This window comes from Chlamydotis macqueenii, chromosome 1 (genome assembly GCF_036417535.1).
Source record: "Chlamydotis macqueenii isolate bChlMac1 chromosome 1, bChlMac1.mat, whole genome shotgun sequence".
Lineage (NCBI taxonomy): Eukaryota > Metazoa > Chordata > Aves > Otidiformes > Otididae > Chlamydotis > Chlamydotis macqueenii.
In genome coordinates, this window is record NC_141556.1 from 36,179,203 (window position 1) to 36,195,971 (window position 16,769).

Here is a 16,769-nt window from a genome sequence, read left to right on the forward strand (position 1 = left end):
ATTCACTCTTGGGGGATGAGAGAAGGAAAAAACACCAATTATGTTCTATTTCTACAATTTTGGTGCCAAAAACTCAAATGACTCCTTTGAACCAGGAATAGATTTATTGCTCTACTACAAAGATTTCTTTAGTGCAAATAAACCAACATTTGACTACCCAAAAGGTTTGATGTTAAATCCAAGTAATGTTGTACAGAAGCAATACACCCCATGCTCCTAATAGCACTGACTGGTAAAATTTCCAGCCCTTACTGGTTTTGAGAAAAAAAACTACTTTTAGCAGTAAGAGAAGGGCCCAGTGCATGAACTCTAACACACAGGCTTGCACACAGATGTGCACACTGTCCGCAGGTTTCGAGATAAGTCTGTACCAATGACCTTGAGCTATAATGGCAGGATGTAACAAGCACTGCCCATACTGTCCCAATGCAACATGAAATTGTATTTTCTAAGGGAAAAAACCCAAACATATGTACTTGCGCTCTCCAGCTCCTAAATCCCCAAATCAGATGCAGGGCTAAGGAACAAAAGGACACCACGTGGCAAGTGAGAAACTGGAATATCTATTCACAGCATGTCTGATGCTGAGTGAATTTTGGCTAGAACATATTTTCCAAGGATTTCTCAGCTATTGTCAGAATTTAAGAGAAGAAAACACCCATCAATCTGGAAGAAAACTTTGCCTTCCTCCTCTTTCTCATTAGAAGTACTCCCTACATCTAAAGAGTACAAAGGAATGACTATTGCTCTCAATCGTGTAAAGCTTTTGCTGCTTAATGTTTGGAGAGGGCAAGATAAAAAAAAGGAGGAATTTTAACAAACCAGAAATTCTCTCATAGACAGACTGTGAAATACACAAGAAACTCAGCACACTGAAGCAAAGGAAAAGGAACAGGTGAAGGCAGGAGCGAGGTAACATATTCCCTCCTTGTGCAGAGCTGAATTGGAGTGATGCTGTTCAACTTGGCACTAGAGGAGATAGGGTGAGTTTCTTGTACCTGGAGATGAATAGCAGCAGCAGTCCATTACCGAATGCTTTATTCTCCAGTGCTGTGAACTTGGGATTCAGCTGTTGAGACAGCATTAGAGAGCTGCTGAAGTAGTTTTAAAGTATGTACTTCCTCCTAATGAACAGCCTCACTGGAATACAGCTTTCGTGTTTTAAGAATAAATATATATATATTTTTTTCTTCTGCTGAAGCTTTCAGTATTGATCAGTGAAAGTACTGCAGGAGAAACCGTGACAGTGGAGGAAACGTGTTGCTGTCTGAGCAGCTTCTTATCTTCTCACACCCAGCAGAGGTGGAGCAACTCCCCAGCATCCTCATAAATCTCTAGCTACTGCATGTGAGAGAGTGAGAGGGAATGAGAAAGGACAGGAGGGAGGACAAGAAATAAAAGATTCCCAAGGTCAGCAGGTAAACCTGCATAAGTGCAGCTGAAGGAAATGGGCAAAAGTCATGCTTCTCTATCTTCATACCTTTTCAGAGAGATGATGTATGGAAAGCAACAGTGTGTTCTTCACCGAGGGTCCCCTTCATGCTTTTATCTGCCAGAATACCCACAAGAAATGAGCTGGCTAAGAAATGCAGCTCCACCCCAGCTTCTCCACTCCATCAAAGCCTTCACAGAGGAACTGTTCTCTAATCAAGTCTGTGCCCATCACCCAAATCCCCTGAGGCTGTGTCTGCATGTCTGGGTGAAGACAGACCAGATGACTTTGCTCTCCCTGCACTTGGAGATGCCCAGGCACACGCTATGTTTGACAGGATTCAAAGATGTTTTTCTGTGGGTAACAAACACACACAGTTCTGACAGTAAATATCAGCAGGATAGAGTCCCAAGAGCGTTGCTGAGGGCTGTAAGCTCTTACCCATCAGGCTATAAAATGACTTCTAATTCAAATGGCAGGGATATCGTTCCCTCAAAGAGCTAATTACATAACAGATAAATACTCTGCAGCTCTAAAATCTTCCTCCCTAGCCTTGTTTTGTTTTTTTTTTTTTTTAATATGCTGCTATCAGAGAATAAGTAGGCTACTAGGTCAGGTGGATCCAGAGTCTTCTCCACAGGCAGGTTCTCCAGAAGACCACAGCATTACCGAACCCACGGGGCAAGTCTCTTACATTTTGACAAGTTTTTTCTAAATCCCTAGGGATTTCACATTTCCAGATGATCACCTCACTACAGACTGTGTCACTACACCCATCACAGAACCTGACATTTTGTGGGATAACATTTCCTTTAAACATAACACTGATAACATGGCAAACAAGATTTTCCTGTCACTGACTAGTGAGAAGAATGAACACGCTCCACAGTCTGAGTTGCTATACTATTGTAAATTCATTAGTTATACCTCATTTGGACCACTGTGAAGTAATTACATAAAACCTCTCACACAGTACTTTAAATCCTTTAAATATTCCTTACAACCAAGCACCAAGAGCAATTCCACAAAGGTAATTTTCATAAATATCATTGTGAACTATATGAGAGGCTGCTCTAATTACCTTTTTCAAGTTGGCATGGGAAATGTCTTGCCACCACTATTTGTAAGCCTCTAAATGACCTGGCACAAAGTTACTTAAAAGAACAAATTATTTTTCAATTCCGATGTCCATTCATAGACCAGCAGGTCAATCACTAATAAATGTGTTTGTTCTAACTCATAATGCAGCAAGCCCAATTCTGGAGTGTGTTGTACTCATGCTGGCACCAACAAGTACTAACTCCCCACAATTACTGGGGCTAAACCAGCACAAACAAATCTAAATGAAACAAAGAAAATATCTTTCTCCTTTAGTGTCCCTGATTTCTCTAAGTGTTTTATAATGGATAATAAATCACCCACCTAACAAGCCAAAAATATTAAACAAAGAATTGCCATTCCTACTGCAGCAAATGCAGTGGCTAACACCAGCTTCGGAAAGACCAAAAGGAACAAACAGACACAGCATACCCAGATTGTATTCAGAACTAACAGACAGGACCAGTGAGGATGGTAGGAAGAGTCAACTTTTCCCAATTACTAGATGAGAATGGAGACAGAGCAGAGGTATTATGTTTTACCAGATGCCTTTGCAAGAGGAGACTCATGGGTGCAGAAATGAGAGCAAAAGCTCCCTAGCACCTTGGAATGGAAAGTAGATTGGGCAAGTCATCTCGTCCTACCTTAAATTAATGGCATACCTGCATAGCACAAGTGCCAGATGTCCTGGAAGCACCCCTTGCTAATCCTGCCTGATCTCCTCCCAGAAAGAGGGCAGAGAGACTTCCATGTCTTGCTCAAGTAAAGACAGTCCTGGCTGTCAATCATACCACATCTCTTCAGCGCAAGCAGGTAGGGAAGGTCAAAATACTGCAGTTGCAGCTCCATGTTAACTATCTATTCACCTGAAGACTGAGTGCTTGCAACAAAACATTGTTTCGCATTCCATGTTTGTAAGAGTCAGGGCAAGAAAATACTGCTCACGAGTTACTTCGGAGCTGCTCTTACTTCAAAACCCAAGTGGCTGTCAGGGTGTCTCAGTTATCTTCCTTGTTTGTTGAAGAAGAACAGGGCTACCCCGTGAAGATGATCACTTAGAAACATGAGAAACACCAAGCATTTCAAGATGAGTTTTCCCCATGTCCTCATGAGTTGCCACATCTAAACAACTGTAACTTGAGCCCTTACACCATCCCACATGTTTTCACTTGGCTGTCGAGATATCCCAGAGCTTATTTCTGAAGCTCTGCTTTCTGCAGGCCAACTGGGGACGCGTAAAAAGCTTTTCCCCACTTTCAGCCCAGGGTGAGGGCAGAAGACAGCAATGGCCAGGCCTGAATTGAAAAGCAACACACACTTCCCTTCCTGAACAGTCCCTAGGGAAAGATAAAGCTCTTTCCACTTTCACAGTCCTCCCTTTCACAAGCGAGACTTCTGATCTCTAGCATAATGTTTTAATTCATGGCGACACTGAACTCTGCAGCAGACAGACTGATGGACTCACTCAAGGCAGACAGTGCTTTAGCTAGTTGTTTGGGAACTTGTTTGTTTGCTTGACAGTACATTTTAAAAAGAGAAACTGATCAAGTAAGAGGTGATAAAGACAGGAAAGTGAATAGGATGAGGTAGGTTAAAATTGTGAAATGAAACAGAATCCAACTAAATGAAACAGAGTCAGAATTTCTACCTATTTCCACCTATTTTGTCATCACACCTGTCCTGTGGCTGGTAGCGCTGAGCATCCCCTACACAAGATGGGTTTAAAGCTCACAGCATGACCAGGAATAAGTGTGCAGTATTTATACGTATATACAGAATGAGAGAGAGAGAGATGCTGTTGATGTCCTAGTGAGAAACAATCTTCAGTGTTAAGGGACTATCCGGAGGAGATTTAAGTGGAAACCTGCGACTGCTGGAGACAGAGACCTCTTGCTAAGACCTCAGCCTCCTACAGCAAACAAAATGGATCCCATGCCACGATACTGTGATCTCAAAACTATTCCTTTGAAGGCTGGCAATTCTAAGTTATAACAGACCCCTCCCTGCCCCAAACTCCCACATTTGCTGTACAGGCTCCATCCATCTTACAAAAATGTCTTCTTGTAAGCGTTGCATTATTTACTTTAACATTATTTGTAACACACCTTCTGCCAAAATATGTTACCAGAAAGCGCTCTTCTGCAGAGAAGCTAGAAAATCAGGGATAAGCACGAACCTGTGGGGATCATCGGGGTCACAGTTTGGTAGAAAGTTAGTGACAGCTTCTGCCACTTCTTCATTTAACAGCACATCCCAGAGTCCATCAGTAGCTAGGATCAGAACATCATCTGGTCCATGCTCGTACTGCAGGAGGTCATAAACTCTCACCTGAAACAAGAAAATCCAAGTGACATCCATGAAGGAGATCGTCAGACCTGTTTGTGAAACACTGTTGAGTTTGGCTGTGAGTCAGCAGGTTCAGCCAGGGCCCTGAAATACCTCTCCCGCAGCACTGCTGGGGTCTGTCTCCAATTTAGCCCTTGAGATGGCAACCCTTCCTACCCTGGCTCAGCGTGGCTCTGGTGCTGACCCCAGCCAGGATGGACACAAGCATTCCTAAGCCAGGCTAAAAAGCATGGCATTGCCTGTTGCCAGCAGCGCTTGAAGCCTCCCCAAGTCGGCAGCTCAGTTTCGGCATGCGAAGCTCTTCCCTATCATTGGCAGGATTAGTCATACGGAAGCTGAATAATTCATTTGATGAATTTTTGATATTTTCTAATAAAATATTCACAAATAATTGTTTTCACTATTTGTCCAGATCCATTTAACTCTGCCAGATAAATTGCACATGTTCAGAAGTGTCACAGAAGACATCGCATTCACTTTTCTAGACCTGAGGCAGCTGCTGCACTCAAGAATTATGTCTGAGCAAGTTCCATGAAACTGAGAAAAACTGTTTACATGCTCAATTATGTGCATCTGTAAGGAGTTCAGTAAGTAGAACCAATTCAAGATCTGCACAAAAGTGAACCCCCAAGCTTGTCCACACTATTAAAATGCCCATCAGCTTCACCTTGTCAGCCTGCAGCCACAGTCAGGCTGACCACTGCTGCTGGCACCTCTGTAACACCCTGCCTTTAAAACAACTTCCACTGTCGCCTTCCAGATGAAGCTGGGGAAAACTGGGAGTGGAGGGGCAGATATAGGGGGTCCAGGAGGCTGTCAGTTGAGCCAGAACACGAGGAAAGGTCATGGCAAGTGTTTTAAACTGAGCCTTTAGTTGGGTGTAACTCTCCTTCCAGCACACACTGTACTCCAGCTGATAAACTGCCTACAATTTCCAAGTTGCAACGGGGAGCTGTTACGAAGCACTCATGGAACACTAATTACCACAGCAAGAACCAGTTTGAAAGAAGTGTGACAACCTTGGCAAGGCAGACAGGAGGAAACGATCATCTGTACTGAAGTTTGGAAACAGTGCACCTCGTCACGCACCCTCCTCCAGCCTCAGGCTCCACTAACAGCAGCGGCAGTCAGGAAATTTGTCGGAACAAGTATTTGGCATAACTAGAAAATATGAGCTGTTTTATTCTCCCTCCTGGTGCATTCTCCCCTTAGGAGCCATGGAGCAGGCAATGTACATAAAATGCCTGGACCTTTTAATGTAATTATGATTTTATGGGACTGCAACCAGTACCAGAGGAAAAAAAAATAATTAAAAAATCACCTAGACCTGACTGCTAATCCTTACTTGTTCGTCTTTCACTCAAAAGCACAAGAAGGTCATTTGTAAAACGTAACTTTCACTTCATTATCTAAGGTAGCAGCTGAATAAGGACTTTGGAGAGGATTAAAGTCAAGGAAAGTTACTCTCTTCATTAGAGCATATCTCCTTTTTCAGACTGAGTGGGAATACTGTTATAGAAAAGATCCCTATATGCAGTACAGCTCTCCTCTCAAGCCCACTGCCCACTGTAGCTGTCATAGTCCCCATTCCCACAAATTTAGTTCAGCCTGTAACATCCCAGGATTTCAACTCAGAAATCACTAGGGAGTCGGGGGCGAGTTGGTCAACACAGCCATCGATAACCACCACATGTCTGGTCAGATCTCTTAGGTATGGGCAAACACTGGGGAGAGCATCGAGGTTAATGCTCAGGGATGCACTCAGCAGCAAGCCCCTCGTAGGAATAACCAAGCTTTGAACATCAGCGCTACGAAAAACACATGTACCATGGCTCTTCCACACAGGCAAAGTACACAGTACACCACAAGAGTCTTTTTTTGCAGTGTTGGCAGGGTAGAAGGCAGGAAACCAAGACTATGCATCACTGATTTGAATCCTCCTGAAATGAACAACCTTGTTTGATGGGGGAGCAGCACTGGGGCGGATAAGAAACTTGTCAAAACTACCTGCAGTGAATCCACGGGTCAAAAGGTCCAAACCCTTGGTGTAGCACAATGCTAGAGCAACACCAAGAACAGATCATTTTACCAATAACATGTTTAATATTGGGGGAAAAAAAAGAATGCAATCACTGATTTTATGGGTAATCTGGGAATAAGGTAGTTATTTCCTAAAACCAAAAGCTTTGTGAACAGAGCACCTCCAGAAAGGGCTGTAATTGAGAAGGAACTAGATGTCAGAAGAGGTGCAGAGAAGGGCAGTGAGGTGAGCAATAAGGGATGCTAGGGTGGTACCCAGGCTAAGGAAAACAGAGCATCAAGGCTACAAGAGGTAAGCTTGGGGCAACTTGAGGTAAGATTCTTGTATAAAAGGACCAGCTGGACACGCAACAAAACGTTAACTGAAATGCAGCTTTGTCTGCCTTCCAGTTACCACAGCTGCAACACATTAGGGCAGCCATGTCCACATAATACTTAATTTTTTCTTTAGCTCTTCCTTTCTGTCTAGTCTGTTATAGGTTCCGGTTATGCTCACCGACCACCTTGCCCAGGCACAGAAACAAGCCAGCCCCTAACCCTTCACTTCTCTGCTAGCAGCTTTTTTCTAGTTCTTACTTGGTTCAAGGAGGGTCTCTTGCAGTAGTGACACATCTTCATCTGGACATGGAACAGCAGAGCTCCCGGAGGAACACAGGCTGGGCAGCACTATCACAGCACACGTAAGGGATGCTCAGACCAGCAGGGCTCACTCAACATCTACTCCACACACCCCCATTATGCAACATCCCATAGCATACTCCACATACGCTGTACAAAAAAGGTGAGGGAGTGTGATATGCCAGAGTTTCGGAACAACAAGCAAAGATCTAGGGGGTTACTTAAGTGCCTGCAACAGCAAGCAACCCCACAGCCCTGTAAATCTTATGTGATCAAAAGCAGCTCATTGCCGCCAATGGAAATGACGAATTTTTTATTTTTTTTTTTTCTGGTGTTTTTTTTTTTTTTTTTTTTTTTTTTTAATTCCAGAGTCAACCTACCTAATGTCTGCCTCCTTCCCACAGCGGTATTTCAGGAAACTAAACAACAGCGAGGTTTAAGTGATGTTCTGTCTGCGATGTAAGTTTGCACAAAGCAAGCACTGCAAAACAGTATTACATAGCCCCACTAGTGCAGAGGACAGCTGGCCAGACACCAACCAGCAGCAGAGAGGTTTCTTTAACTGGTGCTGTACCCTTGACAATTTTCTATCAGTTCCAACCAGAACCTTCAGACTTTCCCTCATGACTTGTTGCTTCTGCAGTCAAATGTCAGTCCTGACAGTGCTCCACAGAACTCATGTCCTTTGCCCCAAATGCCTTGGGCTACCTGGGCTCTGTCCTTTGCCTCCTATGCTGTTCCAAAAGCCTTGTCAGCAACTCCCCCCAGCCTATCAGCCCCTTCTGTGCTGCCCTGCCAAAAACTTTCTCACTCTTTAACATCTCTCTGGAGCATCAGGGCAGTTCTCAAAGGAGCCCAGTTTGATCGCCATATTTCTACCATCCACTGATGTCTGTCTTTATGTAGAGCAGCTAACCTGTTTACCTTAGTAACCAGAAAATGTAAGAAGTCAACTGTAAGGAAGGAGTACCAGAACCTCGGTAGCACAGACATCCATGACAATAAGCACTGGGTTACACCGTATTTTATCCTGCCTGGTACTTACAGATCTCTGCTGATAGGTAACAGCAGATACACACCGCTAGAGCCCACAGTCACACACGACATCTTTCTGGACATGCATTATGCAGTTTGTCATGTAATGCCTTTTTTCAACCCAGATATTTGTTTCTCGTATTGCTCACCTACATGGCATCAAGAGCACAGAGAAAAATGCTCTGGGCAAGCAACGAACTAACAGGTGGCCCGATTTTATATTTACATTTCAAACGGTTGTACCCACTGGACAAAACCTGGGTTTGGCTGCCGAAAAGGACCACAGTAGCTCTGCGAAGGCGCTGTGGTTTGTTTGCCAGGTTTGTTTTTCAGAGGCAGCCAACATGAGTCCCTGCAGCTCGAAAACTGTTCACAACAGAGTGACACGCGAGCCTGCAGCCACCTGAGGTGCTCCTCAGCAGCTGGCCTCAGGGGAATTCGAGCCAAACAACAGCCCACACTCACTCGCCTGCACTATTGATCAACTCTGCTACTTCAATAAATTAAGCCCTTTCTTAATTGTATCGTCCCCTTTTATGTGCAGTGTTATCCAGCACAGCTTCACTGGCAAACACGAGATCTTTCAATACCACCCTCCAAGTAATTTATATGTAAATAATAAAAAGCGGGTCCCAACACCGCTCCCTGCAGCACTCGCCAATTAATCTCCTTTTAGCTTTTTACTGCCACCCTTTGTTTCCTGCCCTTTAGCCAATTTCCAGTAGACTGTGCCAACTTTCCACTTAGCCTATAGCTTCATATCTTTTATATTAATAACCTGTGATGCACAACAGTTTCTCAAACGTTTTCTGAGAAATCAAAGTGCTCGTGCAAGACCATCTACTACACTTATTACTATTTTTTTAATTCTCTGGTAGACATAACCCTGAAGGACTTCAAGCCACTAAAATGTGATGTTTGCTTCTTGAAACCAGCTTGACTCCCTTTGATCAGACTGTACTTCTCTAAGTATTTGCCTTGCTTGTTTCTTTCAACAGTGTAATTCCTAAAGACTTCTCCACAAGGCAGATGTGAATCTAAACCAGCCTCCTTTGACATATTTTTGGAGTTGGGAGAAAGATTTTACTTACGTAATGAAATGAGAAAAATTCTCCTTCATTACCTTCTTATCACTTGCTGTGGTGGCTGGCTTTGGGTTCATCGCTGGCAGGGGCCAAACGCTGCCATCAGAGCCACATCTCTCCCCACCAAACAGCTGAACTGCCCTTTGAAAAATTTCAGGATGAAATTTTGCTTTTCAGCTGCAACAAGGTAGCTTTTGCTGAGCTTTAAAAAGCAGAATTTCCTGCTGAAAGCGTTCAAATGAACTGTTCCATTATGAAAAATAAATATTTAATTCCGTGCCAGAGAGTCTCAGCCATGGCTTGCCTGCTTTGTGCTACTCCAGTTCATTATAAAAGGCTCAATTCTCTAGAGCTCACCAACCTGCAGAAGTCCTCCAAATCTGGTCTTGTAACAGCTGAGCCACTGAATCCTGATTACATTTGTCAGTCTTGGCAACATGACTTCTCCTCCCATAGCCTGGCACTCTATCAAAGTATAATTTCACATCACCCTCAAATTACTTTTATATGCCTATTTCTGGATGTAGTCTCAGGGATGCTTACCTTTCCTTTAGCTAAATTTTGGTGGACATGGCATACCAGAGCTTTGTCATGATGGAAGTAAAATGTTCTGAAAACTCACCGCGTTGCCCCCAACTTGGGAAAGGATACTGTAATTATGGCACAGAAACAGAAGCCATAGGACTTGGATCCTCCCTTTGTCACGACTCACTATGTGCATTAATTTCCTGTGCCTCTCCTTTTCCAGGTCTGGAAATCAGACATTGTGCTTCCCTACCTCTATATAAACAGTTTGAAAACCAATGCAGCACAAAGGCCAAATATGACTGCTGCTTGACGACACTGCTTTTACTTCCAGGGGCCAAGCTTCCCAGACGGCAGCATAAAAACATTGTTTCTTAATACTGGTTTCTGTGCAAGGTGCACTGTCCATGTACGGCCAGCACAAGTCACAGAAAAACACAAGGAGATAAAGCACTGGGGTGCTCTCTGGGAAGAAAAGGAAGAGATGATTAAGAGAAGGAGGTGCAATGGAAAGCAAGCTGGAGTATATGTTACTTCCCAATAAAATCCAGAGATTTTTTTTTGCCAGTATCTCTAAATTTAGGTGGCTGGTGCTCTCTCTTTCCTCCTCCTGCCCTCGTACATTTCTGCTGAATTTAGGTGTGCAGGGAATGTGGAAACAAAGCCAATTTTGCTTTGTTTTTGCGAAGCAGTTAAGAGATCCTGAAACGTGGATAGCATATGAACTAGATGTCATATTCCAGAATTTGAACACGTACAGACACACTCCACACAAATCAGAAAAGCCCACGAGAAGCTTTGGTTTATACACACAGACCAATACTGCAGCAGCAATTGGCAGAGATGATACTGTTGAGATACTGTGCTGCAGCCGTTACATACCCCAGAAACACTGGGTCTCAGCATGCCAGAAAAAAATAAATAGGTAGAATTGCATCATTTTGCTGGCATTAAACAAATCCATCACAGTGATGAGGGCAGAGCTGCTGCCTGTCTCACTGAGAACAGAAGCAGGTCCCAAGTGAGGGATACTGCACACTCAAAAGTGGGAGAGGGAAGGTACTAGATTGACAGCAAGGAAACATGAAGAATGGATTGTCCGTAGATACCCCCTTTTCTTCAGGGTCAGAGTCTCTGAGCATTTTTTAAATTTTTATTTTTAAAGTCTCAAAGATGTTCTGAGCAATTTAATAATTTGGTTCCTTCCTAGCAGTATTATGTCATCTGTGTATGTTCATTCTTTCGCACTGATACAGCAAGCAATAAATTCAACATCAAATACTGGGTATGGTTAAACTCCAGCAAGCCAGCTGACAGTGGACAGCTCTCAGCATTCGGGCCACGGAAGCAAAGCCTCCTCTTTTTGTGCTGTCATCAGATGGTTTGCACTTGCTTAGTATTTTATGAAAAATGTGTCCTCTGTTCCTTGATGTAGGAACAGGAATGCAGTTACAGAGGAAAAAAGAGTGAGGTTTGCATGTTTCTTGTTAACAAATACATTCAAATCCCTTTGGAAGGCTTGATATCCTTCACTGCAAGGTCTCTGGTGGTCAAAAATTGGAATTGTTTGTGGCAAGGCAAGTCAAAATGATGGAGGCATTTAAAGCTATCCCTAACACAAATACTGCCTAATCCCCTTGTTACATCATTTGGGAATGCACGCTGCCATTTCTGCCATTATTTGATGTTTACACAAAATCAGCATAAAGTACTGGCGGTGAAGGGGCAGACAAATGGAAGCAAAAAGCACTCTTCCAATCGCTCTTCGCATTCTCCTGCTTAAGAGCTGATCTGGTATCCTCTGTGTAAAGCAGGATACTACGCTGCTGTGGAAGATGACCAGTGTTCCTTTCTGGAGAATGCTGATTTTCATCACATTCTGTGAAGGTAGCATGATCTAGGCCTCAAGTGGAGCTAGAGCACATGAAGGTAGGAGTGTCTGTCACACTGAACGGTGAGGCTATGGGATAACTGTAGACCAGTGAATGAGAAGGCATAAATGCTCTGCCAGGGATGTGGAGCAACCAGAGCCAGAGCACACAGCTGGGGAACTTAAAAAGTGCCTACTACATGGATGTTACTAACATGCTCCACCTTTGGGAACGGCAGCTTGTTACCTGGATTGGACCACAATCAGAACAGACAATTTGGGAAGAACAAATAAGGACGCTACGTATATTTGTTTCTCTCCAACAAATCAGATAGTTGGCTATTTTACCTCAGGAGATGAGGACAGGAAAGGTTTGATGTATATATTGGAGTCATGTACTTTCAAGTCATGGTCTCCCAGTCCTCGGGTCACTCCAATTGTTGCCATAACCCGAGCCTGCAAATAAAGAAAAGCAATGGATCAAATCTTGGTACATGCATTGTGTCAACAGGGAAAGAGATAATGTTCCTACTCCATAATTGCTATAGTTAGGGATGAATTCTCTCTTATCTCCCAGAAATTCTAGATTTAACACAGCTAATCAACTTCAAAGCTTTTCACATCCACATCACCTCAATTTCCCTCATTATTCATCCACATACCAGTCTGTGTACACGCATCTTAGACTGGGACTACAGAAACCTAACCCAGTCTCCTCACTGTCCCACGCCAGTCTATAAGAACATTCCTTCAGCAAATTATACTGTTAGTAAACAGGTTTTATAAAAGGGATGAAAAGCCTAATTACCCACCTAGGAAACCTGAGGCCTCTTCCTACTGACATATTGCTGTATATTCTGTCAGCCCAGGAAAAGCGCCAGAGGTCACCTTAAATTGCTGAACACACAGGTGATAGTGGCACTGATCACAGTGCTCTCCTCTATGGAGAGCCAGTCTAGGGCAGGTCTGCTCTTACCCCAGGTCTACCACTTCCCTCTTCAAGCACCTTCCTCTGTAACATGAGCTGTCTGTCTCCCAAGAGATACTGGGCTTCTTCATTAACGCTTCTCCAAAGATTGACCAGGCAGACAGCCTCACAAGGAACCTTGTTCTCTGTCTGCATATCGTTTCCTCCAAATGCTAGTTTAGCCGCAGCAGCTTCTGAACAAGAGAGCTCACAGCGTCAATAACAACAAGCAACTGACTCAAAATTATTTTGCCTCACTAACTGCTGGCTCCATAAGGCAATAAGAAAGTAAATCAAGAAGATGTGCATGAAATATTTTGCAAATAATTATAAACCTCACCAAATTCAGAGATAAGCTGCAGGTCTAAACCTTCAAAACTTGGACTAATTTTGAAGGCTGTGTATTTTTGCATTGAGATAAGAACCTAATGCAGCAGGGGAGCACTATTTAGAAACACAGTGAGCATACCAATATCGGCAAACTGACACCACCGCGTCCTTATATTGATCCTATTGCTGCATCCAGCTAAGCCTGCTGGGATCAGCAGTAATGATCTCACTGTTCTTAATCACGGAGCTGGAAACAAAGTACACCCAAATGGAATGGTTTGTTTCTCCCTTTCAAGAAAAACTATCAGCATTCACACATCAGAAGAATTCAACAGAGTTCACACGCAGTAGCTGAAGAAGAAACAGTTAAGGGGTGTTATACTTCCCAAATCCTGCCCTGATCCCTCCCCTTCTTAAATGAGGGATTTGCATCTCAGAGCACTCTAAAGTGTTATTAAATGTCCTCCTGCTTTGTTTTCAGCATGAAACATGAGGTATTTTTCTCTCTTCATCCAGCCTACTTATATTTTACAATGAAACCAGGAACATTTTAAGTCAATTACTTAAGACAGTCTCATTATAGCCTGCTTACAATTAAAGAAAAACAAAAGCAAATTGAACAGCAAATGACAATGTTTTCTATAAAAATGCTTTTTAGTATGTTGAGCTCCCCCTCACTGCCCCCCAGACACGAGACTGATTTATGACAGAACCAAGATATTCTTTCAAGCTGTCAAAACGATAAAATAAAGAGATACTGAGTGGAAAACACTGGACTGCCACAGGCTAAACTGAGTGGTAAACAGCACAGAATTCCTTCTTCCTTTGGTCTGAGGAAAGCAAACGTGCCCACCTTCTTGCCTTCTCCGTATATAAGGGGAAACTTCAAGTCATCTTCCTCAATGGTTTTGTATGCCCTGTGGGGGGAGGACAAACAACATTTATAAAGCTTGCACTCAATTAGTGACCCAGTGCCCTGAAACAAGCAGCTGGGATTTAAAAAAAATAAAAAAACTTTCCTAGGGACTCTGTCTTTGAAATAAGATGTAAATTTGTTTTTCTGCAGAAAGATTTTCCCTAAAGAATTATCCATTTCACCAAAAGGAAAAGTGAACACAAGGAATAATCTAACACACCAAGCTGGCTCCTATTGCTTGCAGGGAAAAAGAGGTGGACTGGAATAACATCCTAATCAGGTAAGATATTGTTGGCTATGGCAACAGCTATACTGTAATAGAGTGCCATAAAAAAACCCTAACCAAACAAAAAAAACCCCAAACCCATCAAGAAGCTAATCAATGACTAGATTCACACTGTTAATGTGAAATGGTGAGCAACAGCAGGACACATACACAGTCGAAGTGTGAAACAGTTCTCCAACCCTGTTCTCACCCATCAGGACCGCTTAAACCAAGACAAGCTTCATGTGCCAAGGAATCTTAGAAGGATATTTAGTGCTCATTTGACCTTGACTGCAACAGTCAAGGCTGTCAGAGATTTCACGTCTCTTGGCCATGGGAAAGCTGCTGTGAAACAAGAGGAGTAAATGCTCATGCTCTGATGTCATTTACTGCATGCCTGCGTACTCTACCTTTTACACATCCAGCTGTTGACACTGATGAGGTGAGAAGGTGAGCAATTTTGCCAGTGAGAAATAAAATAAAAAAAAATAGACAGCTGTCATTCTCCTAAGCTGCAGAGTCCTGTGGTTTGTATAACACATGCTTGAGCCGAGGTGCTGGGGAGTCTCTTTGGTTAAAGTATGTCACCCCAGAAGGGACAGCCTTCCCTTCACACCACAAAATTGTCCCTCCCCAGCCTTTCCTGCATGTTGTCCTTTTCTCCCTGCCCAAAGTCCTCAGAGTAATACCAAAATAACCCCCTGAATGCCAAGTCAGCGCTCCCCACCAAAGTGGAAGGGACAAGCGCGAGGAGGGAAGGCGCCATGGCAGGTCCGCTGCCAGCCACCGTCAGCCCCTGCTGCGTGGCTCTCCAGCCAGGCTGGCTGCTTGAGCTCTGGGGAGTTGCATTTGATCGTATCAAGCAATGTTAAGGCTGCGACACAAACCAGCAGGAAATTAAAAATTAAGGCTGAAATCTTATATTGTAATCGAACTACCCTGTTTCACCAAAATATGGCATAGACCTGAGATCAATAAATGGTGCTGTATGACTCAGCTATACATGCTGCACCACCTCAAAGAGACATTTAAGCCTCACCTTTACATTTCCCAGTAATCACAGGTAGGACCCATACTAGAGTTTGAAGGTGAGAAGAGGGGGAAGAAAAAAGGAAAAGCAACCAAAATGCATAGAAGAAACAGTAGCGGAGGACCCCACCCCCATACTACAAAACATTACTATGTGTGAACTCCCAAAACAGAAGGAGGTGAGGCTGGCAAAACACAATGGGTGCTTCATGGGAGACCACATAGTCAAGAGTATCTTGGGTGTATACCCACAATACTTTGGCACCTCTATGAGAGACAATACAGCGATGGCATTTAAATGGCATTTTGTACTGTGGAGGGCAAACAAGTTAGCTCTTAAAAAAGGCACAAATCACTACAAGTAGCCAGCATGATAATACTTCTCTGATGTTTAAATCCTGGAATAGCATTTTGTTGGGAAGGATGAGTCAGTCATGGACTTTGCTCTTGTTCCATCCTTTATTTCCAACAGGGAACAGCTAACATCTCTGCCTCACTCACCAACTTTGACATCCTGATTTGAATGTAGAGGAAGAATTTTACCATCTCTGGCTGCTCATGAACATGTCCCAAAGCTTCCAGCTAGACCTACAGTGCTGGGAGCCCTGGCAAACCTCCTTGAGGAGGAGTTTGAACTCCTTCCTATTCCTTGCATAGAGCCAGTTGTGCTCTGACACCAAGAAAAAGGGTATCAGCTGAGTTCATGTTGGTCATCAGAGTCAGACAACTAATCAAACCACAAGCCCAACAAAACAACCATTCCTACTGGATTTTCAAGTTGTTGTGCATATTTCTTACAAATAGCAAACAAGACTAAGTAGAAGTGACTTAACTGTTTGCAACTCTCTTTTTAAAGGGGAAACTAAACCCATTCTTTACCCATAAACTATATATAGGCAGGTTGTGATGAGCAGGGGTTTGGCCTCTTCTCCCAGGCAACAAGCAGGACCCGAGGAAATGGCCACAAATTGTACCAGAGGAGGTTTAGATTGGACGTGAGGAAAAACTTTTTCTCCCAAAGAGTGGTCAGGCACTGGAATGGCCTGCCCAGGGAGGTGGTGGAGTTGCCATCCCTGGCAGTGTTCAAGAGGCGGCTTGATGAGGAGCTACAAGATATGGTTTAGTAGCTGTGGCAGCAATGGTAGTAGGAAGACAGTTGGACTAGATGATCTTATAGGTCCCATCCAACCATGTGATTCTATGATTCTATGAT

General features: G+C 43.4%; 1 protein-coding gene across 1 annotated transcript in view; it reads right to left on the reverse strand.

Moving 5' to 3' along the window:
- The window catches only part of PPM1H (protein phosphatase, Mg2+/Mn2+ dependent 1H), a 142,311-nt gene that overhangs the window by 6,427 nt on the left and 119,115 nt on the right, over positions 1-16,769 (reverse strand). Inside the window, exons 7-9 of the mRNA XM_086748598.1 lie at positions 14,200-14,263; positions 12,398-12,505; positions 4,707-4,858 (exon numbers count right to left, since the gene is read on the reverse strand). Of these exons, the coding sequence (XP_086604724.1) occupies positions 4,707-4,858; positions 12,398-12,505; positions 14,200-14,263 (324 nt within the window). The remainder of the gene's footprint in view (positions 1-4,706; positions 4,859-12,397; positions 12,506-14,199; positions 14,264-16,769) is intronic.